Source organism: Marmota monax, unplaced genomic scaffold, assembly GCF_021218885.2.
Source record: "Marmota monax isolate L192 unplaced genomic scaffold, Marmota_monax_Labrador192_F-V1.1 WCK01_AAM20220418_F8-fsc00021, whole genome shotgun sequence".
NCBI classification, from domain to species: Eukaryota; Metazoa; Chordata; class Mammalia; order Rodentia; family Sciuridae; genus Marmota; species Marmota monax.
In genome coordinates, this window is record NW_026695228.1 from 18,188,104 (window position 1) to 18,212,254 (window position 24,151).

A 24,151-nucleotide genomic window follows, 5' to 3' on the forward strand; every position below is an offset into this window, starting at 1 on the left:
CAGAGGCCAGGGAAGATGAGATATGGAAACGTGTTTAATAGAGCACCTGTCTCTACTCCACCTTGGGGACTGACAGCTGCACCTGTCCAGTACATTCTGGACATGGAGGGGAGGAAGGGGGCTGGGTGAGGGGGGTGCACCCAGGGGAGCCACGGAGTGTCACAGAGTGGCAAGGAGGCTGAGGGGCAGTGGCAGAACCAGCAGCAGGGCTCTGGATGGGGTGGGCAGGGCCAGGGACTTCCCCATGAGGCTGTCCCAGATCCAGGCCTGGTAGGCGGAGACTTTCAGGAAGATGGGTGGGGCCTCGCTCTTATTGCAGCCCGGGCCCCAGCTCGTCATTCCCACCAGGTACCACGTGCCCTCCAAAGAGCAGACCAAGGGTTCGCCAGTTGTCTCCTGCAGGGAGGAGTAGAAGGGGGGAAGTAAAAAAGGGTCAGGGAGGCCAGGCAATGATTGAGGGAGACAGGACCCAGCTCAGGGTCCCGCATACCAGGTCCTCTCCTCAGCACCCCCAGTGCAACACAGCTGAGAAGTGTTCCAGACTGAGGAACCCTCCTCAAAGGTTTTCATCCCTCACCTCTTAAACACCTGCTATCCACCTCCCCACTCCCCACCCCCTTCTCTCATCTCCATCCGCACTCGACCAGGTCCTCCATCTCCATCCTCCACCTGTCCTCCATCCCCCTCCCCCCTACCATCTTCTCATACCCCTTCCCTTCTCCCTGCTCACCCTTCCCCTCCTCTCTCTTCTCTGTGCCCCTCAGGTCCTGCCCCCCACCCCAAGCCTCCTGCCAGTGCCCCTGGGGAGGTTGAGCAAGGGGCAGAGGTGCTCACATAGCAGAAATTCTCTCTGCTGCCATCCTTGACACAAATCATCTGGGAGTTGATGATTTGAACCAGAGAGGGGATTCTGGAGAAGCTGTGGTAGAAGGCATCGCACTCCTTGCTGTTCAGAATGACAACTTCCTTCTCCTGAATTATCTGGAACTGGGGCCCCGAGCCTGTGGGACAGGCCGCTTTCAGGCTGGGTTGCTTTGCTGCTGCCCACTACAACCAGCTCTGTCTCCATCCTCTCTTGGCTCCTTCCCATCCCTTCCCCCTAGACTTTTCTGTTTGGCACACAGTAGGCACTGAGATTTCCCTGGGCACAGCCCAGCTGCCCCTCTAGCTAGCATTTCCCAAGAGTAGCCAGACCCAGAGACCCTGGAACAGGCTGATCCCCCAATCTGGCCTTGATCCCTGCAGAGTCCAACCCAAGTCCATTAAGAAAGTTCTGTTTACTTTCTGAAATAGAAAAGAACTAGGCCTGAGGGTTCAAAGGAAAACCGCATCCATTGAGGCCCAAGTGGCAGTGATAAATTCACTGCCTAGACTCTCAAAGGGGAAGGACACATCAGAAATGAGAACCCAAAGGAAAGTCCCTGGGGCAGTGGGCTCCTTTGAGAAGGTGCCCCAGAAATGTTCATCTGTGGTCTGTACCCAGGTCCTCTCTCACACCCCACCATGGTCTAGGGAGCTGACTCACCATTAACCTGGGGAGAGCCCCAGCCCGTCACAGTGCAGAGGGAACTTTCCTCCAGCGCATAGTCCAGGCCAGGCAGGCAGACGGGCCTGACATACTTGTTGTACTTGAGCTTCTTCTGAAGCTTGAGGAGGCCAATGTTGTTAGCTTGGCCAATCCAGGACCAGTACCGCTTGGACCGGAACCTTCTGTGCACAATGACCTGGAGCACCAGGATGTTGGAGCTACTGGGCGTAATCTGGTCAATCCACGGACTCCCCACCATCACTGTATAGTTATCATGCCTATAGGAACCATGAAGGGAGCCTGCCATCAGCTCCAGGTACCAGCCCCAGCCTCTAGCCCTGCCACTCTTGCCTTCTGAGCAAATCCAGGCAGGATGCACACTTGATTTGAGCCCCCTGAGACCACTTCTCACAACAGATATGAGGAGGGTACTGGGAGCATTTTATGGAAGAGAAAACAGGCCCAGAGAAGCCCAGTGATTTGATCAAGGCTGCCCAGCCTAGAAGTGTTAGAGCTGGGATGTGGACCCCGTTTTCTCTGCTTCCAGACTCTGAGCTCTTTCCAATACAATACAGCCTGGCAGGTGACACAGACCCTGTGTAACTGGCTTGGCTTGGCTCCAGGCTGCCTTCTCTGGCACACCTCTTGGAGTCCCTATGATGGCCCTGAGACCTGGAGCACGGGTGTCCACTGGTCAGTCTTCACAGCCCAGATGGTACCCCCAGGCTGCTCTCCTGGTCCCAGGACCCCAACATACCCACTCTTTCGTCTCCATACCAGCCACACTCCCCTGTGAGTATCTATCCCCTTGCCTGTCTTCCCACTAACTGGGAGGAATGATTCATCCCCTCTCTGCCTCCAGTGCCTAGGCCAGGGCCTGGCTCAGAGGAGTGTCCACTGGTCGATGGAAGGGAGGATCGAACAAGTGGGAGCAAATTGTGGGGGTGCAAGACCTAGGACCTTCTTCCCAATGGAGGAGAGGTAGGAAGCCAGAAAAATGGCCCCTGAGCCTCTATTCCCTGAGGAATGACTGTACAGGAATAAGGGCCCAGGTGAGGGGACTCTCCAAAGACTGGCCCCTAGAAAAGATTCTGCAGGACTCAACCCTCACTTGATTGGAACCAGGGTGAGTGAGGGTGAGGCTGGAACTGTGGGTTCCACAAAGAACACTGTCCCCACTAACAAACAGACCAGGCAGATGACCAGGTCCCCAGCACTCCAGTGCCTCTCGACCCACCCGCCTGGGCCCCAACTCACTGAGTCAGGCAGTGGGCCACGGCCAGGACCCATCGGGAGGCAATGAGGGTGCCCGAACAGACATGTATACCATTGGCCCTCACACTGACCATCCATGGCCACCGCCGAGTCATGGCCTCTGGGTCCCTGAGGGTGGGGTCCTGTTCATAGGAGAAGCCACAGACTGAGGAGAAAGAGAGAGCCTGATGAGGAATAGACTTCCCAGCCCCAGCCCATGCACCTGCCCTCCCCACTACCTCCCCAGGCTCTGGCCCACAGTTCTCCTTTTCATTTCTCACCTTGGAATAAATGCTGTCCATGATGGACTGGGTCTCCAGCCTCAGTACTGCCCAGTTAACCTTCTTCCTGTTCCCATAGCCAGGCCTTAGAGCACCCCAGCCAACCAGCCTGTTGTACCCCTCAGCCCCAGGCAAATCCTTCAAAACTTGTTTGTGTTTCTGTCTCCACCTTCACCCTTCCTCTACTTTGGCCAAGATGAACTCTCTTCCCTTCTCTGGGGACCCCCTGCTGTGATGCATCCAAAGAAAGGTGAGTAATCCAACGGAAAAACAGGCAGTGTGCATGAAGAGGCACAGCCTGAGGAGCAAAGCCCAGGGGTACAGGAGCACAGGAGCTGCTCAGCCTCTTGATGCCCAAGGAAATGCAGACTGAAGGCACAATGAGGTTCTGCTCTCTGCACATGCGCCTGGCAAAAATCAGATATCTGTAACGTTGAGTGTCCCTCAGGATGATTTCCATAGAATGCTCCCGGACTGCAGGTGGGAGAGCCAATTGCTGCAGACACTTTGGAAACGTTGTTTTGTTTTAAATTGAAATGAACATATCCAGCATCCAGGAGTCCCACTCCACATAGATCAGTGGATTGTGAAATCAAGGTAAATGGGCCACGACCAGCATTTTTATTTAGTTATGATTTATTTGCAGCACTGGGGATGGAACCCAGGGCTTTGCACATGCTAGTCAAGGCTGCTCCACTGAGTTCCACCCCCCTAGTCCTGAACAGCATTCCTAAAGGATAACACAGGAAAGTGACTGTGGGCATGCACTGTACAGAATACAGCACGGTGTCTTTTGGGAGACTTTCTGAGGTGGTTGAAGTGAATGCTCTTAGCCCCAGTTTAATTGTTCTCAGCTAAAGACCACTGCTTAGAGGAACATCTACACATGTGTCCTGGGACTCCACGGGAAGGCTCACACAGTTCCCCCACCCAAGCTGTGCTTGCAGGCCACTGAGGTCCAGGCTGGGAGCCCAAGTCAGGGTCAGGCTGGGACAGGACTTGGAGCAAGGGTGGGCACCTGCCCCACAGCCAGCTGGTGGCATGGGGCCTGGGTGCCTTGCCCCACAGCACCAGCAGGGAGACCTGCGAGGACAGGACCAAAGGTTTGGCCACAGTACTTTCTCAACAAATACTTGCGGAGGAGGTCGTTCTGCTCCACTCCTCCGGGTCTCTTCCTCCCCTGTCCCTTCAGCCCCGTGGGCCAAAGTTGACCAGCGGGAGCGCACAGTACTCACTCGGCGGCAGCACCTGGGGTTGGGTGCTGGAAGCCGTCGTGCTCTGCGGTGGAAGTTGAGACCCGTTCGTGGGGTTGGGGGTGCTGGAGGTGCTGGGGGTGCCCGGGTCGCTCAAGGCACTGGAGAACGGCGCCCCTGGCGGCTCCTCTGCACGTGAGCAGCCTGCGGGGAGAGAGCGGGTGAGAGGCGGCGGGGCAGCCGGCGGCTGGCGAGCCGGGGGAGACCGAGGTCCCCTCACCCGCCAGTTGCGGGGACAGCAGCTGAAGCAGCAGGAGCAGGAGCAGCGCGCGGAGGTCCTGGGGTTCCTGCCAGCCCGCCGCCGTCCACCACCAGGGCTGCATCCCGGATGGCAGCGACGCTCCACGGGCTCCTCTTCCGATGGCGCCCCCAGTCGGCTCGGCAGACACCACCCCGGCGCCGCGACGCACCCCAGGGATCCCTGCCCTGGCTCCCAGTTTTCACCTCCGCCCTCCTCAGACCCTCGCCTGCCTTCCTTGCAGCGCTAGGCTAGAGTCGCTCCACCTGACTTCTTGGTGTCCATTGAGATAGAACGCACATCCCTGGGGGGGGGGGGGGTGGCGTCCAGGAGCTCCAAAAGCCTACTTTCCCTCCTGCCTGGTAATTAATTGCAGGGGGCCTTTGCCCTAGGGCAGCACGATTAAGCAGATCCGTATGGTTTAAATAGTGATTTTTAAAGTGCATCATTTTTAGCAACTCTTACCTCCTCAGCAAGACTCCTACTTCACAGATTCACCTGTAGAGGAAAGTGACCCAAGTAAAGAGTCCTTCCACAGAGGAGTGACGTTGGCCATTAGACCACAGTGGGAGCACGGTCACTTTGTTGGAATCTGGTAAAGGTTTGGTGGTTCAGTGATGCAGATGGGTAATACCTTTAAGTAATGTTGGGGATCCGAGGAGAAGCTTTGGTTCAAAGCTATTGGGAAACTCCAGACTAATAGAAGTCAAGGTAAAAGCTTAATCAAGCCAGGACTTTCTACGTGTGTCAGGGCCTGCAGACATGGGAGGCACCTGAGCAGCCCGTGCATTGTTCCTGAGGTAGGATAGAAGACCTAAGGACAAGTAGAAAGGGAAGGAAAGAGGGACTGTAGCTTTAAATCTAAAAGCCCCATGAACACCCACCTTCACTCCCCAGGCCTATGCCTCTATTCACATGTCCTGAAATTCCTTTCTATGCTATAAGTCAAGAACCTGTCAGGGCTGAGTGAGGTCCCCTTTTCCCTTCGGGAGACCTCCTCGGATCCCGCACTGGTGGGACTTCAATCTGAAAAGACAGCGAATGCCCTCTGGTTCCCTGAGGGGAAAGGTGGCTGGCTGTTCTGCATGTGAGGCCAGCAGGGTTTGAAGGGCCCCTGCTACCTCACAGAGCACAGGGCCCTCTCCTCTCCTGCTGGCTAGTTTGAGCCAGTTTCCTGCTATCTGGAGTCTGATGGAGGTTACTGAAGCAGCTCAGAAACTCACACAATCACTTAACACATTCATCCTACCACGCACTCTTCTGTCATCACCCACTCCTGCCAGGGAGGGAGGGAGGACCTGGTCAAGTTGTGCAGACCTGTAGGGGGACATAAGGAGTGGGAGAGGCCGGCGGGTTCCAGAGCACTGTCCACAAGCACAGGTCTGTGATCTGGCCACTTTTTCTGGGGAAGAAGCCAGCCTTCATAGGAAGGCCTAAGAGAAAATTCTTCTTATTGACCCAGGGGAGGGCCTCAGGATGGAGGGGTACTGGGGTGACTAAGCAGTGGTTCCAGCCCCTATGTGGCAGAGGAGAAAACTTCAGCCAAAAGAGGGGAACCGTCATGCCAAAGTCATTCAGCCAGCATAAGACAGACACGGGATGAGGCTTTCAGGAAAGGCACAGTTTGATAGAGGACAACCAGGCCTGCTACTGGTGAGGAAGGTTCTAGAGGACTCTGGTCAAAGGCAAGAAGAGGCAAACTCAGTGGCTCCAAGTTCAAGAGCATCTTCATTGAACAGCTTTTTTTTTTTTTTTTTTTTTTTTTTTTTTTTTTTATGTGGTGCTGAGGATAGAACCCAGTGCCTCATGCATGCTAGGCAAGCGCTTTACCACTGAGCCACCACCCCAGCCCATTCATTGAACAGCTTTAAAGGAATAGTAGGTCTAGGGTTCTCCCCCAAAGTCACTCAATGATGATGTCTTATTCAACTTTTGGTCTCCACTTCTTCCCCAGGGCAGAGTAGAGAGGAGGGAGGGCAGCCGCAGGAGTCTTTATCCTAGAAACACCACTCACAGGAGCCACAGGGAGCCCAAGGAGACCAGCAGGATACAGCCAGTGAGGAAGGGAAAGCTCAGGATGGTTGCGCCATCTCTGATGGTGCTGGTGAACCTCAGGCCAACAACCTGCTTATTGATCCAGTGGGTAAAGTGTGGGGTGCTGGTGTAGATGCCAGGGTAGCGATGGCGCCCACCACATCGATAGCTCCAGCTCACTATCCCCATCTGGATCCAGGTGTTGTTCAATTTGCAAACAAGGGAACTGCCGGAGTTCTCCTGCAGAGGAAAGAAAAAGAGGCCTGAGATGGTAGCAGGAGGCCCCCTGAGCATGAACTGGCGTAGGCTTGTGCTGTCCCCCAGGATGCAACTTGGCTATGAACCTGCTCTAGGACACATGAGCTCAGCACTGGCCTCTCCATAATCCTTTAGCTTTATCCTGCTAACTCTCTGATCATAACCCCCAGGAGTTTCCCCTTAAGCTCTGGTGGGCCTCCAAAGTGTCCTCATTGACCTTCTTTCCTACAATCCAGCTCACAGAATGAGCTCTCTGAAATGCAAACCTGCTCCCCTCTTTTGTGCAGAAATGGGTGCACAGCTAAGGATAATGTTACAAGGATGTATGTCAAAAGATAAGGCCTGTAATTTCTGGTAATGGTGGGTTTCCTAAGATTTTTTTAAACTTTCTTTACATTCTACTATAATGTTGAAAAAAAAAAAAAAAAGCTCTTTTTTTTTAATGTAATGCATACCAAGATTTACTGGACTTAATCTAAAGAAGACTGCATAAAACACTTAAGGAAAAAATAATAAAGATCTGCCTGAGAATATAACAGAAGACCTGCATTAGTGCACAGATATGCCACTCTTCACAGATGAGACAACTGAATGTAAAAAAATGTCAACTCAGAATTGATTTCTTGTAATATAGAGGACAAGATACCCTAATGGACTTTCTTGCTGGATATCACTAAAACAGTGAGATTTTTTTTAAATGATTATTTTATGCATGTGAGGCCAGCAGGGTTTGAAGGGCCCCTGCTACCTCACAGAGCACAGGGCTCTCTCCTCTCCTGCTGGCTAGTTTGATACATGAATGAGCTGACAAGAAAGTGAAGACTCTTCAGAGCCCCAAACCTACGTGGGAGCTGGAACCCAGAGGGGTCAGTAGAGCCCAGAAGATGGCTTTTGCCCCAAACCCAGTGAGCTGCACTTCAGTTTCATAGCCTTGTTCCTGGATGCAAGAAAGGCATAAAAGAGAGCCAGGAGGGGTACATAGGAGGAGAGCTCTTGCAAAAAGCTACACCTCTACAAAGGATTACAGCCTCAGAGGAAGCATGAACTGGAAACTGCTTCTCAGGTGAATGTGGAACTCAGGTTCACACCGTCTGAATGATTCAAAAAACCTAGCTGAGAGGGGATGTCACTAAAAGTCGTTCTGGGCTGGTCATACTCTCAGGCACCTGGCAGAAACAAACAGATTTTGTCGGGAGGAAACTACTTTTCAAGCCACCCCTCAAATAACAGCCTACAGAAGTTCCTGGCTCCTCCAAATACTGCCTAGCACACAAAGAAGCTGAGGCCCGGAGAGCCCTCACCAGCAAGCAGAAAAGCCCAGGCAGTGGGACCCTTCCAGTTGAGACCCAGGAACCGCCACACAGAAGCTGCACACGTCTCTAAGCTGCTGTTTCTTAGACAATGTGGTTGGTGAATAGATGGTGGTGGTTTTATTCTTTCTTCTCCACACATATTTTAGAAATATTCTTTTGTTTATATTCTATACAGAGTAACAACAATTAAAAATGATATGTCAATTCTTACGTTAATCCCTAAAAATTAAGCAATTTCAATTGAAATAAGAGCAGGAATTTTTTTTAGGAACTTGACAGTCTGATTCTAAAATGATATTGAAGGATAGTAGTCCATAAAGGACAAGATTTATTTATTTATTTATTTAAATGTGGTGCTGAGGATGGAACCCAGTGCCCCACACATGCAAGGCAAGTGCTCAACCACTGAGCCACAACCCCAGCTTCAGACAGTTTTTTTTTTCAAAGTTTCTCATTATAGAAACTGGGTAGGATTGTTGTGTAAACATAAAAATATACCCATGGGGCAATGGAGAGCCCACAACCTGATGCGCAGGCCTGAGGGGACTTGACGTGTGTTACAGAAGGTATCACGTCTACTGGAAAGAAGGACTCTGCCGTAGATGGCAGAGAAATTGGCTCACCAGATAGAGAAGGAAAATGAAGTTGGATCCTCCAAAACATGCTCTGGAGGAATTAAAACTCTAAATGTGAAAAATGAAATCGATGAAGCTGAAGCATGGGGCCAAGCATGGTGGCGCAGGCCTGTACTCCCAGGGACTCAGGAGACTGAGGCAGGAAGATAGAAAATTGGAGGCTAGACTTGGTATCTTAGCCAGGCCCTCAGCAACTTGGCAAGATCCTGTCTCAAAATAGAAAATAAAAGAGCTGGCAATGTGGCTCAGTGGTAAAGCTCCCCTGGCTTCAATCCCTAGTACCAAAAAACAAAGAAAAACCATATGGGGCCTTATCTTGAGGTGAATTATATATATATATATATATATATATATATATATATATATATATATATATATATATATATATATATAAATGAAGGCTATCTTTGGTGAAAGACACCAAATATCATGGAAGATAGATGATGGATTAAGATGGGGTATTTGCTTTCTGACAACCAGAGGTCGATATCTAGCGAATCTAAGGAACTGGTAAAAATGTCAAGTAGGGAAGAGAGCTACAGGAGAGACAGGGCTCTCGCTGCCAGGAGATACATTTCCCTGGCCTCTGGGTGAGGCAGGGTTCACATCAGAGGAAGGAGATGGGGGTACACAAAGAAGAAATCATTTCTTAAATCAATCAGGACTTTTAATAGGACAGGTATTTAGTAGCTGAGAGTAACTAAAAACTATGAACTCTGCTCAAAATGATGATTGGATGAGGAAGGAAGATTTGACTGTCACTGGGCATGTTGAGGGGGGACTATGATGATTTCAAAGAATAAAACCATTTTCAATGTGAATATCCTAACAAATTGAGATTCCTCAAGAAATTAGAAGAGGTGATATGTAGCACAATATCATTTGTGCAAATGATATTGAGCAACAGTATTGTTAAAAAATGCAGACGTCTTCAAGGATGTGTATTGAATATATCTGAGTAGAGAGCCTTTTGAGAGGAAGCTGAAGGAGAAAATCAAGCCTGTAATCATCAAGCCTCCAATTACAGTATGGGGGGTCCTTGCCTGACTGTATGATCCCCTGGACGCTAGGGGCCCAGAGAAAGAGTGAAACCCAGAGAGAAAAGTAGAGAGACAGACAGATGGGTGGACATTGTATGTGAACAACCTCCTACCATAGCAAAATAAAACCAGAACTCAGTTAACAAAATATGAACAACCCCACCAGAGAAAAATAAGTTTCAAAAGTATTAAATTACAAACAATTAAAATCTATAATTAGAATGTTGAAACACAAGAACACTACATATTGCAAAGCCACGGGCCTAAAGTGAGCAAAGTTTAGCTCTTGTCTAAAATGCATTTTTTAAATTAGAGCATTATCTTTATACAGAGTATTTAGGTTCCTTTTGCCTGGAATTTGATTTCAGTCCCCATTCCCCCTCCTCTTCCCTCTTCTCCTCCCTCCCCTAAAATACGTTTAACAAAACAACATATTACCTAAGAATGACTCCTCAAAGGAAAACATGTCTATGTGTTTGGTTTTTTTTTTTTTGTTTAATTATTGCGGTGCTAGTCCTAGAACCCAGAGCCTTGCATATGCTGGGCAAATGTTCTACCACTGAGTTATACCCCTATTCCTTTTCATTGCATGGTCAATAAGTTGGTGTCCAGGTTGGCCTTGAACTTGAGATCCTCCTGCCTCAGCCTCCTGAGTTGCTGGGTCTATGCAGTTTCCCAATCAACTTCTATCCAATATCCAAGGAGATATCCAATTTATTTCATTTCAAATGCTCCTGAACATGGGCAAATATTTTTCAAGTGAAGCTTACATAGCCCTGATACTTTAACTCAAAAAAAAAAAAGGAATAATTATTTCCTTTATCCACCTTAAAGAAGAGCCAGCCTCACTGGAGAAGGGAAAAAAAAGGTTCTGTAGATCATTTGGCATGGACTGATAGACTGTGTTACTCGGGGCTGCTTGTTTACTGAGGCCAGTACTTTTCCTGGGCCTGACATTATCTCAGGGTCCAGCACACAGTGTCTATTGGAAATAATAGCTATTAGGCTTTTTAGGATGTCAGAAACCTTAAATGGTCTTACCAAGTGCAATATTAGCTAAGTTAAAGCTGAAAACCTATGCTGTTGTTTCACTGAGACTTCTGGGAATATTTTAAATATTGCCTTAATGTAACAAGAATATGTTTATGCATTTGTTTCTTTATGCATTTTGTCAAATATTAAAACTCTATTTTTATAGCACATATTAGCATATAAGTTTTATTCCAGCCAGGAGAGGTGGCATAAGCCTGTAATCCCAGCAACCCAGGAGGCTGAGGCAGGAGGATTGCAAGTTTGAGGCCAAACTCAGCAACTTAGCAAGGTCCTAAGCAACTTACTGAAACCCTGTCTCAAAATAAAAAGTGCTGGGTATATAGCTCAGTGATTTAGCACCCCTGAGTTTAATACCCAGTACCAAAAAGAAAAAAAAAGCCTTTATTCCAAGAGGCATTTTTTTTTCACTTGTAAAAAAAAAATGTTTCCACATAAAGAACAGTATTAGAGGACTAGAGGACTTCCGTCTTTTATGTCCAGGATAATAAGGACTTCAAAGCCAAAAAGTTTAATTCTTAAAATATGTTCTAAAAATGACATTATGAATCTAAATTCAGCAGATGAATGAAACAAAAGTACATCATGACCAAGAAGGGGCCATCTTGGAACACAAGGTCAGTGGCGTGATGAATGTGCCCAGAACCTGGGGTTAGAGCAAACAGTCATCTTGAAGGCTGCAGAAAATATGTTGATAGAGCAGAACATTTACTCCTGAAATAAGCACCACAGCACAACAGAAAGGAACCGCCCTCTCCTCAACAGATTATATGTCAAATTAGACCATGAAATGCTTTTTGGTAAGGTGTGAGAACACTTCCGTGAAGGTCAGTGATGAGCAAAAGCAAATCTGTGATTCCAGGAGGTTTGGGGGAGAGGTACCCAAAGCAATGAAAAAAGTAAAAACCATAGAAACGTGAAATCACGACTAAATTGCAGGCCAGGAAAGCTCTAGAGGGTCCATTGAAAACTCAAATGTGATTAGAGTTCAGCCAGTTGGGCTCCAGAGTGTTTTTAACAAGGAGGTGTGGGAGCCAGGGTCTAGTAGATGGAAATGGCAGGATGGTTTTGGCTTCATTAAGAACCAGCTATGGACACTGATGTTAATTCACTTTTGAAGGTGCGTTTATGTGTCAAAATATAAGATGACGAATTAATCAGCTTTTTGTTGCCACAATGAAATACTTGACACAGATTACACATGAAGAAAATGTGCCTTTTTTTTTTTTAAGCTCACAGTTCTAGAGACTCAAAATCATCGCGCCTGCATTGACTTAGTTCTGATGAGGGCCATAGCCAATGGCAGATGGTAATGGTGGAAGTGTATGTCAGGCCAGTGATTACCTCTTAAGTCAGGAAGCAGAAACAGAACCAGGGCTGGTTTGTTCCTCTTTTAACAATCTCTTCAAAGGACTCAAGGGGTTGCATGAGAATTAACTTCCAAGAGAATGTGTCCAGTGACCTAAGATCCTGCCATTAGTCTCACCTCTCAAAGTTTTCACTATCTCCCAATAGCTCCACTCTGTGAACCAAGTCGTCCCCCGCCAACAGGATGGACCTTGGGAGAACAGAGACTATATCTAAACCACAGTAGGTGACCAGTAGCAGAACGAAATATACATATGTAACTTCTAAACCACTAAAGAAGTGGATCAAAGGGGGAAAAAATCAACCCAAAATTCAAGATGGGGACAAAACCATAAAACAATCTTCCTGATAAATAGATTAAAGGACAGTCCTCAGGTATTTTGGAAAAAAAAATAGCACCCACTTTTATAAATGCAAGCAACCTACTAAAAATTAAATGACAATGACTCATGGAAGACAACAAAGGTTCTGGAATAGAGTTCTGGACATTGCAATTAGGCAAGAAAAAGAATGAAGAGGCACACATATTGAAAAAAGGAGGTAAATTCAGCATTATTTGCAGATATGTCTCTGGGCCTACAAAATTAATGAAAATCAACTAGATCCAGGAAGGTTGTTCATTACCAAGTAAATACACAAAAAAATTAATATAAAAATGCAATGAAAAAACATATTGCTCACAATAAGGACATAATACATAATAACTAGAAATAAACTTAAGAAGCAGTTTGCAATAAGGATATGAAAAAAGCTATAAATTCTTGCTTTGGGGACATATAGAAAAAAAGTAAAATAAAAAGATAGTTTGCCCTCAATTGATCTATTAATTTCCACAAAAAGTTTCCAAGTGATTTTCTTTTTTATGTTATTCTAAGATTGTTTAATTAGAATGAATATCCAGGTAAGTTCTTTTTGTTTGTTTGTTTGTTTATCAGGGATTGAAAGCAGGGTAACTTAACCACTGAGCCACATTCTCAGGATTTTTTTGTATTTTATTTAGAGACAGGGTCTCATTGAGTCACTTAGAGCCTAAGTTGCTGAGACTGGCTTTGAACTCGTGATTCTCCTGTCTCAGCCTCCTGAGCCACTGGAATTACAGACATGCAACAGGGCACCCAACCCCAGGTAAATTCTTTAAATGAAGAATAATGAGGGAATCTCTGCCATACCGCAAACAAAAATAATTATAAAGCTACAGTATTTTTAAAAAATTGGTGGTGGAATATGGATGAGGCTATAAGGGAAAGAAATGACCAAAATGAGATGTGAATTTAGAATATAATAAAGGGAGCATTTCTAAATTATTACCTAAAAACACTAATGTTCAATGAAATATATTTATATAAACTGGCTATCCATTTGGAGAAAAATAAAGCTAGATTCCTTCTCTCAATCTTCCAGATAAATAAAAATTAAAGTATTTAAAGAGATAAATTAGAACATAATGAAAAAAATGATTACAAAAGGTATTTCTGAGCACAGAAAAAAAAACTCATCAAAGGAAAAAAATGATAAGTAAAAATAAAAATTTATATAATTCCATGGGGGGAAACCCACATTGAACAAAAAGAGTAAAACATTGTAGAGCATTTTACAAAGGTTGAAACTTCCAGTGCCCAGAGTTTTTTGGTAGCTTTTAATTTTGAAATAATTTGAGACTTACAGAAAAGTCACAAATACACTCTTTCTCCTCTGGTTCACTAATTGTCAATATTTTACCAATATTTGTTTTATAGTGTCTATTCATATGTACATATACATATTCACATAAATATAAATGTTTATGAAGCACTTGAAATTAAGTTGAAAAAAATGGCTCTTTTGCTATTAATTACTATAGAATATAATATCCAGAGTTTATATAACCCAATAGAAATAAAAGGAGTTCAACATGAGAACAGGGGGAAAAGTCAGGTAAAAGTGAAATGGTATGTTGCTGAGAGCCATAGCCAAGTAGGAATGATGCATGGCATTTTGGGTTGAAAGGTGACACCAGCAAGCCATTGAGATGATAATGATTATGTTAAGATGTGCATTTAATTAGAGATTAGACCCCTGCTGTCCGCCTGGGGCCTGCTACTTTGGAGCTCTCCCGGGACTCCCGGAGAGTTCCCATTGGTTGGGGAAGTGCGGTAGGAGGGAATTCCGGAGGAGGGATTTCCTGTTGGTGTAGTGTGTCCCGGAAGAAGGCCGCGTGCATGGCATTCGCAGGAGTTTTGGAAATAAAGTTTGTTCCTGTTTGAGTGGCTCGTGATTTTGTGCCCAGTCAGACTGCAGCAGTATGTTGGACAAAGTGATCATTTTATTTGAACTCCCTTTGTCCCTTTAAATTTTATTTAGAAGGAGAGTTTTTTTCCCTGATCCCAGGTGGGTAAAAACAGAAATGTTTGCTCATTTTGATTAATGTGATCCTAAGAGCTATGATTATATCATCACATAAACATCTCAATTCAGAAATCAGAACTTCCATTTCCATGTAATAATCACAATGTTGGACTCGATGTAAAGTAAAACTGCTATCTAGGGCTTTGGCCAGAGGGAGGGAGAAGTAAACACTGTGCTCTCCTTTCCCCACCTTCAGCTCCCCTCCTCCCATCCAGTCCTGCTAACCTTGTCTTCTGAACCTGCCAAGGTTAAAGCATCAGGAGAAAGACCTATCATAACCCAAGTCCAACCCTCCCACCCCCCCACCCATATGATGTAGCCATATAAGAGAAATACTATTCAGTAATTAAGGAGACAAGAATATATTTAAATATATGGACATGGAAAGAAATCCAAGATATATTGCAAGTGAAAATTTAAAAGTTGGGGAATAAAAACTATATACTTAGGTTTTGTTAAAAGTCAAATCCAGGGGCTGGGGTTGTGGCTCAGTGGTAGAGTTCAATCATCAGCACCACATAAAAATAAATAAATAAAATAAAGGTATTGTGTCCAACTACAACTAAAAAAAAAAGTCAAAACTAGAAAAAAAACTTATTTAGGATATTTGTACACAGAGAGTATTATTAGGGATATAAACTAAATAATCTTAATTAATAAGTTAATTTTATTTAAGTTAATTAATTAAAGTTAATTTTAAGTTAAATACTAGGTAGCTTGATTATAGGAGAGTCTAATTTACATTTATGTGTTTCTTTTTTTAGAAATAAAATGTATGCATTTCTTTCCAAATCACAAAACAAATTTTAAAATAAAAGTGGAGATGATGGAATCACAACAGTACAAAAATTAAGAGATACATTCAAAGTTCAAATCAAGGGTAATTTCACAATCATAATTACATCAAACACAGAACAAGAACAATTGAACTTTTTTGTTCAAGACGGTATAAAAAGACAACCAAATCACACCCAAGAAAAGCAGACAAATTAATAGAAATGGAAAATAATGAAATGAACATTAAAAAATATAAGCCAAGAAGTTTTGGTATGTTCTCCCTAACTGGTACTACTATAGAAATAATTTTATGACTACTAGGAATTTATGGAAATTGCCAACCCAAAAAAGGCTACATATCAAGATTCATAGCACAAAGCTAAAGCGGTGTTTAGAGGTAAATTTATAGCCTCAGATACTTGCATTAGAAAGGAATAAAGAAAGGCCAAAAGTAAATTTTCTAGATTAACTCACAAAGTTAGCCCTGGATCTATACAAGATTGATGAGAGAGCTTACAGTCAATGCAGGAAATGTTTTTTGGTTTTGTTTTGTTTTGTTTTAGTGACCGCCACTTGGATAATTGGAGGTCCATGTGAGGAAATAAATGAAAATAGTTTCCTACCTTCCACCATTCACAAATAATGCCACATGCATTCAAACTGTGGAAACTGAAATTTCCAAACTTTTTGGAACAAAAGATAGAATGGAACTCGGGAAAAGGAAGGATTTCTTTTTTTTTTTTTTTTTAAGAGAGAGAGAGAGAATTTTTTAATATTTATTTTTAGTTCTTGGCGGACACAACATCTTTGTTTGTATGTGGTGCTGAGGATTGAACCCAGGCCGCACGCATGCCAGGCGAGCGCGCTACCACTTGAGCCACATCCCCAGCCCAGGATTTCTTAAATAAGACACAAAAAACATAAGCCAGAAAGGAAAATATGAAATAGTTGACTATAATAGAATCTAAATGGCTTCTCAGCAAAGGACAGCATTAAAAGTGAAAAGCCAAATGGAAAGCTAGGCAAAGGTATTTGCTATACATAGAATTAGCATCCAGAATATAAAGCTAAAAAGACAAGAAGAAACATGTACAAAGTATATGGGTAAGCAATTATTAGAAGAGGAATCATGAAGAGTGAATACACAGAAAAATGTACAACCACACTGGAAATTGCAGACATGCACAATTGGGGAACCATTTCTCATCTATCATAATGGAAAACACTTTACAGTCTGACGATACCCAAAGCTGGCAAAGATATGGAGCAATGTGACTCAAACAATGCTGAAAGATTATGTATCATATTCTTTTCAAAGAACCGCTTTGGAAAATAATTTGGCAATCAGAATTAAGATGAAAGTTAATACAACCTATGACCTTCCATGCAAGAGGCAAGATGCATGTGGCTAATGTTCAGAAGCATTAAAATGACCTGAGAAGTACTACCATTATTGTCATCATTGTGGTCAGGACACCCCAATTTATGGATGGGAAACTGAGGCTCAGTGGAAAGAGGTTTCTATCGAGTCTCCCAGGGCCAGGTGGTGAGGAAGGCTTGACCCCAGAAAACCTCCTCCCTGCCCCATCCACACATTCCGCACCTGGCAAGTGTCTGAGCCCAATTCTGAGCTGGCACACAGCATGTCATCCCCGATGAACTGCTTCTGGTCCTTGGAAAGGAGGAACTGGTACCGTTGATTGCAGAAATTATTGTGTATGATCCTGACAGCCACCTCCTGAAGACTATAGGGGGACTTTTGGGCCACTGAGAAGAGAGAGAGAGAGATCTTGCCTTGTCATCGCCTCAGCTTTTTTGAATATTTCCAGCTCAGAGTTGTCCATATTCACTACTAAGAAGCAGGCCATTTCCTGGGTTGGCAATTTACAAAGGCCTCCGCTTAGAGCCTGATTATTGAAAAGGTCCCAGCTCATAAAGAGATGGGACATCATTAATGGACATCATTATCCTAGGTACATGTATGATTGCACAAATGGTGTCACTCTACTTTGGGTACAACCAGAAAAGTCAAAAATTGTGCTCCTTTTGTGTACAATGAATTGCAGAGCATTCTGCTGCTCTGTGGCCACCTGATAAGGTGGCACACCTTTGAGCTCAGGTGAGATGCTCCTGAAAGGCAGAACCCCATGAAGGCTCCCAGACATTCAACTTCAGATAGCACCAACAGGGGTCAGATCTCTGGGAATTTGGGGTGCCTCAAGGTAATCAGAGCACCTATGACTAAAAAGGCCTCCTCAAGGCCTCAAGACCTCCTGAAATCAGGGATCTGGAGACCTGTAGACACAGAACCCCATTCACAGCCAATAATTAACTTCCTGCCATGCTGCAGGGTCAGGACATTATATTGGATTTCGACTGAGGTTCACGCAGGCCTTGTCTTTTTTGCACTAGAATACTGTGTATGTCTATGTTTCGAGGAGTCAGTGACACTATGTGGCATAGTAGGTGCTCAGGAAATGTTAGCAGAAGGTAACTGAATAAAGAAATGAACAAATGAGCCTTTGATGGGGTTGTGCTCTGCAGGGACAAGTGTCTTGGGACTTCTCTCACCTGCACTCACCTTCATCCTTTAGGCGTCCCCACCCAATGGTCCAGCACATGGAGCCGATGATCAGCTTGAAATGGACAGAAGGGAGGCAGACGGGCTGGACAAGGGGGGACCAGTTGACAGCATCTTTGAGCTTCATGAGGGCAATGTCCTGGGACATAACATTGCTGTAATTTTCATGGATCACAATGCGAGAGACCAGTAACTGGGTGGTGGCATCTGGGCGTTGCTGGACTCCTACCTTCACAGAGTACTTTGTGGGGTCCTTAGATCTGCAGGGCCGGGGTAGGAGGCAGATGGCTGCAGCAAGGCCATGCAAGGTCAGCGAGACTGGGGCTAAGCACAAGGCCACCCAGCCAGACCCCCTGCGACTGACCTCTGCAGGCAGTGTGCAGCTGTGAGGACCCACTGTTGGTGGATGAGGGAGCCACTGCAGATGTACACTCCCAGGAACAGGATGCTCACTTGCCATGGCCACTTGCCCACCTCCACCAGCCTTCCTTTCTCCACCCTGCAGGAAATGTTGGTTTGACCGCAAGTCTGGAACCAGGCCCCTAAAGAAAGAGGTGGAGAGGGGGCAGCGAAGGGCAACCCTCACACCCCTGGACACAGCAGACTGGGAAAAAGAACAGCTACCGCCACATGCACATGTAGGGAGGGACCTTTCCCATCACCTCAACCAAAGACCAAAATGCTCCACATTATAAAGAAAACCCCCGAACAGTGGGAACTAGACAACGCTTTCAGGGCTTCTTATGAGCCATCACCCCAGGACTCATACATGTCCACATTTCATATGAACAGATGACTGGGGGACTTAAGGGGAGAAAGAGTCATCAGAGGGGTATGCTGTCAACCAGGGGGTAGGTGGTGGGGTAGCAGTGAGCAGGGTTGCCTGTCAGTTGTGGCCAAAAAGAAATGGATAGTTAATGTTGTATTGTAAAACTCCAGCTCACCTTGACCCGGACTACAACCTAGAGGTATGGTCCTTGGGACCATGTAAGAGAGTGAACAGAGACTCTGAACCAAGGGTTTTGAAACTGTCCTGTGACAGAGGTGAATCCCCTCTAGAGAACTCTCAGGGCAAAGGTGCCAATAGAGATAGCCCAGTTTCTATTGTTCAGTAGGAGGCTCTGTGCCAGCCACAGAGCTATTCAGTTCTTAACCTTGAGTTTCAGACACCAGCTATTCAGGACGGGGGAAGGGAGGCTAGAAAGATATGGGCTCAAGCTGATAATCATAAGCTGTTCATACTCATGACCTTGGCTCTATTTGCCTTGAAGAAACTTTTCCACAATAATCCTTTAAATAATAAAACTTATATAATAAACATGCTGAGCTTGCTTGTGGTTGGTCTTACTCCCTTCATAGGTTGGCTGAACCACCAATCCCCAGCTTTTTCTCTATTTATGTGTCTGTTTGTCTCTTCTCCATCCCCTCACTGCCTGGTCTGGTTATCTCCCTGGAATTAACGGGCCATGCCAGCAGCACTGGCCCATTCCCTTCTTGCTTCTCACTGGCCCCAAGGGCAGGGGAGGGGGAGAAGAGGCTGCACTGAACTAGAAATAAGATTGAGGTTTTAAACAGGACCTGCTAGGGCTAATGTTTTTATTTGTTTTTTTTTTTTTTTTAGGTATACGTGACAGTAGAGTGTATTTTGACATATCGTACATACGTGGAGCATAACTTCCCATCCTGATGTGGAGTTACACTGGCCGTGTATTCATATAGGAACACAGGAAAGTTATGTCCGATTCATTAATTCATTCATTCTACTGTCTTTCCTATTCCTGTCCCCCTAGACTGATTTTAAATAACTGAACTTTATAAAGGGTAAGAAAGGGAGAAGGGTTGGAGACCCAGATTACAGAAAAATGAAAAGGTTTCTTATTATAGGCTGCTGTCAAGTCTGGATTGGTCAACGAAATGTTACACGCCATCACGGATGTCTTATAGAGGCAGGGTGGGACACACTGCATACCACAAACTGTCGCGTGGCTACAGAAAGTCTGTTTCCCTGGCCGCATGGTATGCAGAGCTGAACAGAAGCACAGGATCCAGCAGCCTCTGCCGAAGCTTGGTTGGCCTCACCTGGAGGAGTCCCAGGTGTTGGAAGGGACAATAATAAACAGACTAGGCTAATAACAAAAGTGACCTGTGCATGTTAGTGGAAACATCTACTGGCCCTGCCCCACTGAAATCCCTCGGGGGGGGGGGGGTCACAAACTGCTATGCTTTGGTGTAATTTGAGTGTCCTCTCAATATGTAAAGACTTGGTCCTCGCAGTGCCATGATGGGAGGTACTGTGGGTCTTTAAGAGGTGGGGCCTTGTGGGAGGTCCTTTGGTCATTGGGGCGTGTCCTCAAAGGAGACTGAGAGACCCCCACCTGACTCTCTTCTCTCTTTCTCTGCTTCTTGGCTTGAGATGTGAGCACTCATTACTGGGACACCAGCTCCTGGAACATCATCTGTCACCTTTGCCAGAGAACAAAGCAATTCTTCCCATCCCACCCTGACAGATCTTGGATTTTGAACTTCCAAAACTGCAAGCTAATTCAACCTCTTCACTTCATAAGTAGGTCATCTCAGGTATTTCCCTGCAGTAACTTAAAGGTAACTAATACATAGGCCATTGATGTTTGGACTCCTTCATACGGTGTGTACCAGGCTCTTGTCACTAAGGTACATAGACAGTTCCCTTGCCACAGACTTCCACAGCTAGATGCTTTTACCCTTAACCTTCCATAGGAATCTACAGGCACTCCATGAGCCCTCAAGACCAATCCACAGAGTACTGTCTTATCTTACCTGCTTAATGCTCCATTCTTGTCCATGTCCCTTTCCACTGGCTGTCCTATTTTCTGTCTCCCACAGGAGAAGCCATGTTTCTGGTCCTTTTCCTACACTATGGTGGTTTATGACTATACCTATTTTGTCTCCAATTACAGCCTGCCCCAATCAAAAGACTGTTTCACATTGGGAGGAAGGTGAGGGCTTCCAGAAGCTTGCAGGTTTCTTTCTCATAAAGTTAAGGCCCCAGAGAGCCAGAGTTCTGCAGGAAGAACTTCACCACTTACACAGTGACAGCTCTAGGTAGCAGGGCTGGCCTTTTCCCCAATGCTCCCTGCCCTCAGTAGGCTCCTAGGTCTCAACGAACACCCCCTCCTTAGAACTCCTGTCCAGGACTGAGCTGACCTCAGCCTCCATCCCCAAATCCTTATGCAGAATTTGCAGGATCTGGCCTGGAGATGGATGCCAGCACCAAGGACAGAAGACAAATCTGATGGAGCCATGATGGATTATACTTGGGAGTATAAGATGTCACAAATCAAGTTGGTCCCAGGCACAAAACTGCCACTTACTCAAACAGATCCCATTGCAAACCTTGTCCTCCACCTCTCCTTGGAGACCCAGAGTCAGAAAGAGCAAGGTCACTTTTAAGCAGGACTATGTCATTTCTCACACTCACACTGGTCAACAGAGGGCACGTATTGGCCTTGTCACCTCCATCTCCATAAAGTCAGCCAGCAGACTAAAGTGGTAGTCTCTTAGGATAAGAGCCCAGAGGTCTTCTGTCACTTGTGGTCAAACTTTTCACTTCCAAAGAATCTTTTGAATTCTGGTGTCACCTGAATCCTGGTATTGAATCCTGGCTCCGCCACTCTCAAGCCACAAAGGTCTCTCTCTGGGCCTGGGTTCCCTTCTGTGGAATGGTGTCCCCAGGACACGGGTACTGCCTTATGAGCCATCTCACCAGTGCCGATCTAGAGTGAGTGGACACTCCCTTGGCACACTGCCATTGTCACAGGTCCTGGTCCTCCCAAACAAGCTCATCTGTTCCATGGGGATTAATCTCTTCCTCCATTTTTGTTCCCTCATGTGCTCATGGTCACCCTAAAAGTAGGAACTGGCCCAACATCATATCATATGGCAGGTCCCCATGAGGTCATAGCCCACACCCATCCTCTCAGTCTGCTGAGGATGTACACCTCAGGATATAAACCTAGCGAGGCCCTCCAGGCACGAGGACAACTGACGTAGGTGCCCAGGCAGACAGACCCCTTCAGCCTCCATCCACACCCTGAAGTCCTACCTTCCACAAAGGGCAGATTCTCAAGTCGGGCAGAGAACAATGCAGGTCTGATATAACCCCGGAGATTCCCTGGCCCACATGCCATGGCAAGCCGATGTTTGGCCCTTACTGTTTCTTTTGATGGAAAGTGGGGACAAGGAAGGCGGGGCATCTCCATTGTGTGAGGATTCTAGAATTCATGGTTTATTCAGGACAGCAGAACATGGGTTTCTGCCCCAGGGTTGGGCTTATCCAGCTGCAGTAGCAGCGAGACTCTGAGAAGGAGACTGGATGGTCACGGCAAGGCCCTACCAGGGCCATGAGGTGATGTTGCTGTCAGGAACCTTCCTGGAATGGTACTGCTGATGCCCAGCACTGAGCCCAGACAGAGCCCTAACTCAGCTCTCAGTATGACCCTCCTGCCCAGCCTTGGCCTTGACAATACCTGGGAAAGAGCTCTCTACCGGGGCCCAAGCTCAAGACCTTGCTGGCCTCTCTCTTTTCCTTTAGAATTATCCTGCAACTCTCTGACCATTACTCTCAGTAGCTTCCTACTTAAGCCCTGGTAGGCCTTCAAAGTGTCCTCATTGACCTTCTTTCCTACAATCCTGCTCACAGAGCGAGCTCTTTGAAATGCAAACCAACTCCCCTCTTTTTGTGCAAAACTGGTTGCATCAGAAAAGAATGATGTTACAAGGACATATGTCAGAAGATAAGGTCTATAATTTCTGGTAACGGTTGGTTTCCCGGGATTTTTTAAAAAAACTTTCTTTGCATTCTACTATAATGTTGGGGAAAATAGCTCATTTTTTTTAATATCATGCAAATTTTCTGGACATACTTAATCTAAAGACGAGTTGGGCAAAGAGGTGGGAAACCAGACTAAAGCAATAAAAATAAAAGAAAATTTAAAATAGTCAAAGTCAAAGATTGGTCACCTATGCAATCTGTCAGGGGGCTGGAGATATAGCTCAGTTGGTGGAGTGCTTGCCTCGCATGCACAAGGCCCTGGGTTCAATCCTCAGCACCACAAAAAAAAAAAAAAAAGATTCTAAGCAAAATGGCAACAAATTGTATGCCTAGGATTTTAGGCATTCAAATTTACCTAGGATTACCATTGACCTAGTAGTGTAATTCAGTATGTGAATAAATAAGAACCATAAAATCAAGTTAGTAGTCCACTGTTGCATCAGCAGGACCCAAGATAGTCTCTGGCACAAAGAAGATTCTTGAATAAATATCTGGGGGCTGGACGAACAAATGAAGTAAAGGCCATCCTATGTACTCCCACTATTATCACTGTTATTTTGTATTGTGCTGGAGTTTCAGGCAATAACATTACAAAAAAGAAATGAATGGTTTGATTTTCAGAAAGGACAAATGGAACCTGTTACCATTTGAGGTGATTTGATTACTCCCAAATAAGTGAAGAGAACTGCTGGGAGCCATCTTCGAGCTGTGGGTAAACCGAGCAATGTTGGAGCCATTAGGTAGGAAAGATTGGTATCAGGAGCTCCCAATAGGAAACAGCTGCCTTGAGAAAGCCTGGTTCCTGTGGCTTCCTACCAAGCTCACTGCTCAAGTTCTAATAGCTCCTGGAGATGGGTGTGGCTTGCCAAAATGCCAATCAACCTGTCTACTATAAGACCACACCGAGAAGCAAGCACCGAAACAGGACTCCTTCCACTGAAACCTTACCCCTCCCTTTGATGTGCTCCCCCTTAAATAATTGGAGCCTTTTTCAGTTGTTCACTTGCAGCTCCTACCAGGACTGGAAGACCCATCAGGCGCTCTGTTTTAAATCTAATTTCTACCTCTGTCTTTATTTCTTCCTGTTTATTTCAGATTTTTTATTTTCCCAGGCAGCTCACATCTCCTGGGCAGAAACCTCCTCTGTTGGGGTGCTGATCACCTGGATAGAGAGATACCAACTAAAAAAACTACTGAATTGAAAAGATAGTTTTAGGGGCTGGGATTGTGGCTCAGTGGTAGAGCACTCGCCTAGCACCTGCAAGGCCCCAGGTTCGATCCTCAGCACCACATAAAAATAATTAAAGATATTGTGTCCAACTACAACTAAAAAAATAAATTAAAAA

General features: G+C 45.6%; 2 protein-coding genes across 2 annotated transcripts; both read right to left on the bottom strand.

Annotated features, from left to right (window-relative positions):
- Positions 1-159: 159 nt before the first annotated feature.
- Positions 160-4,639, bottom strand: Prss50 (serine protease 50). The gene is made up of 6 exons (XM_046436605.1): positions 4,537-4,639; positions 4,299-4,460; positions 2,786-2,948; positions 1,526-1,806; positions 835-1,001; positions 160-396 (listed from the first exon to the last, which is right to left on the bottom strand). The coding sequence occupies exons 1-6, from the start codon at positions 4,637-4,639 to the stop codon at positions 160-162; spliced, it is 1,113 nt and encodes a 370-aa protein (XP_046292561.1).
- A 1,925-nt stretch (positions 4,640-6,564) lies between these two features.
- On the bottom strand, positions 6,565-22,161 carry LOC124087599 (putative serine protease 46). Its single transcript, XM_046436549.1, has 5 exons — positions 22,077-22,161; positions 18,360-18,537; positions 17,996-18,255; positions 17,018-17,181; positions 6,565-6,828 (listed from the first exon to the last, which is right to left on the bottom strand). The coding sequence occupies exons 1-5, from the start codon at positions 22,159-22,161 to the stop codon at positions 6,565-6,567; spliced, it is 951 nt and encodes a 316-aa protein (XP_046292505.1).
- Between the last annotated feature and the right edge of the window lie 1,990 nt (positions 22,162-24,151).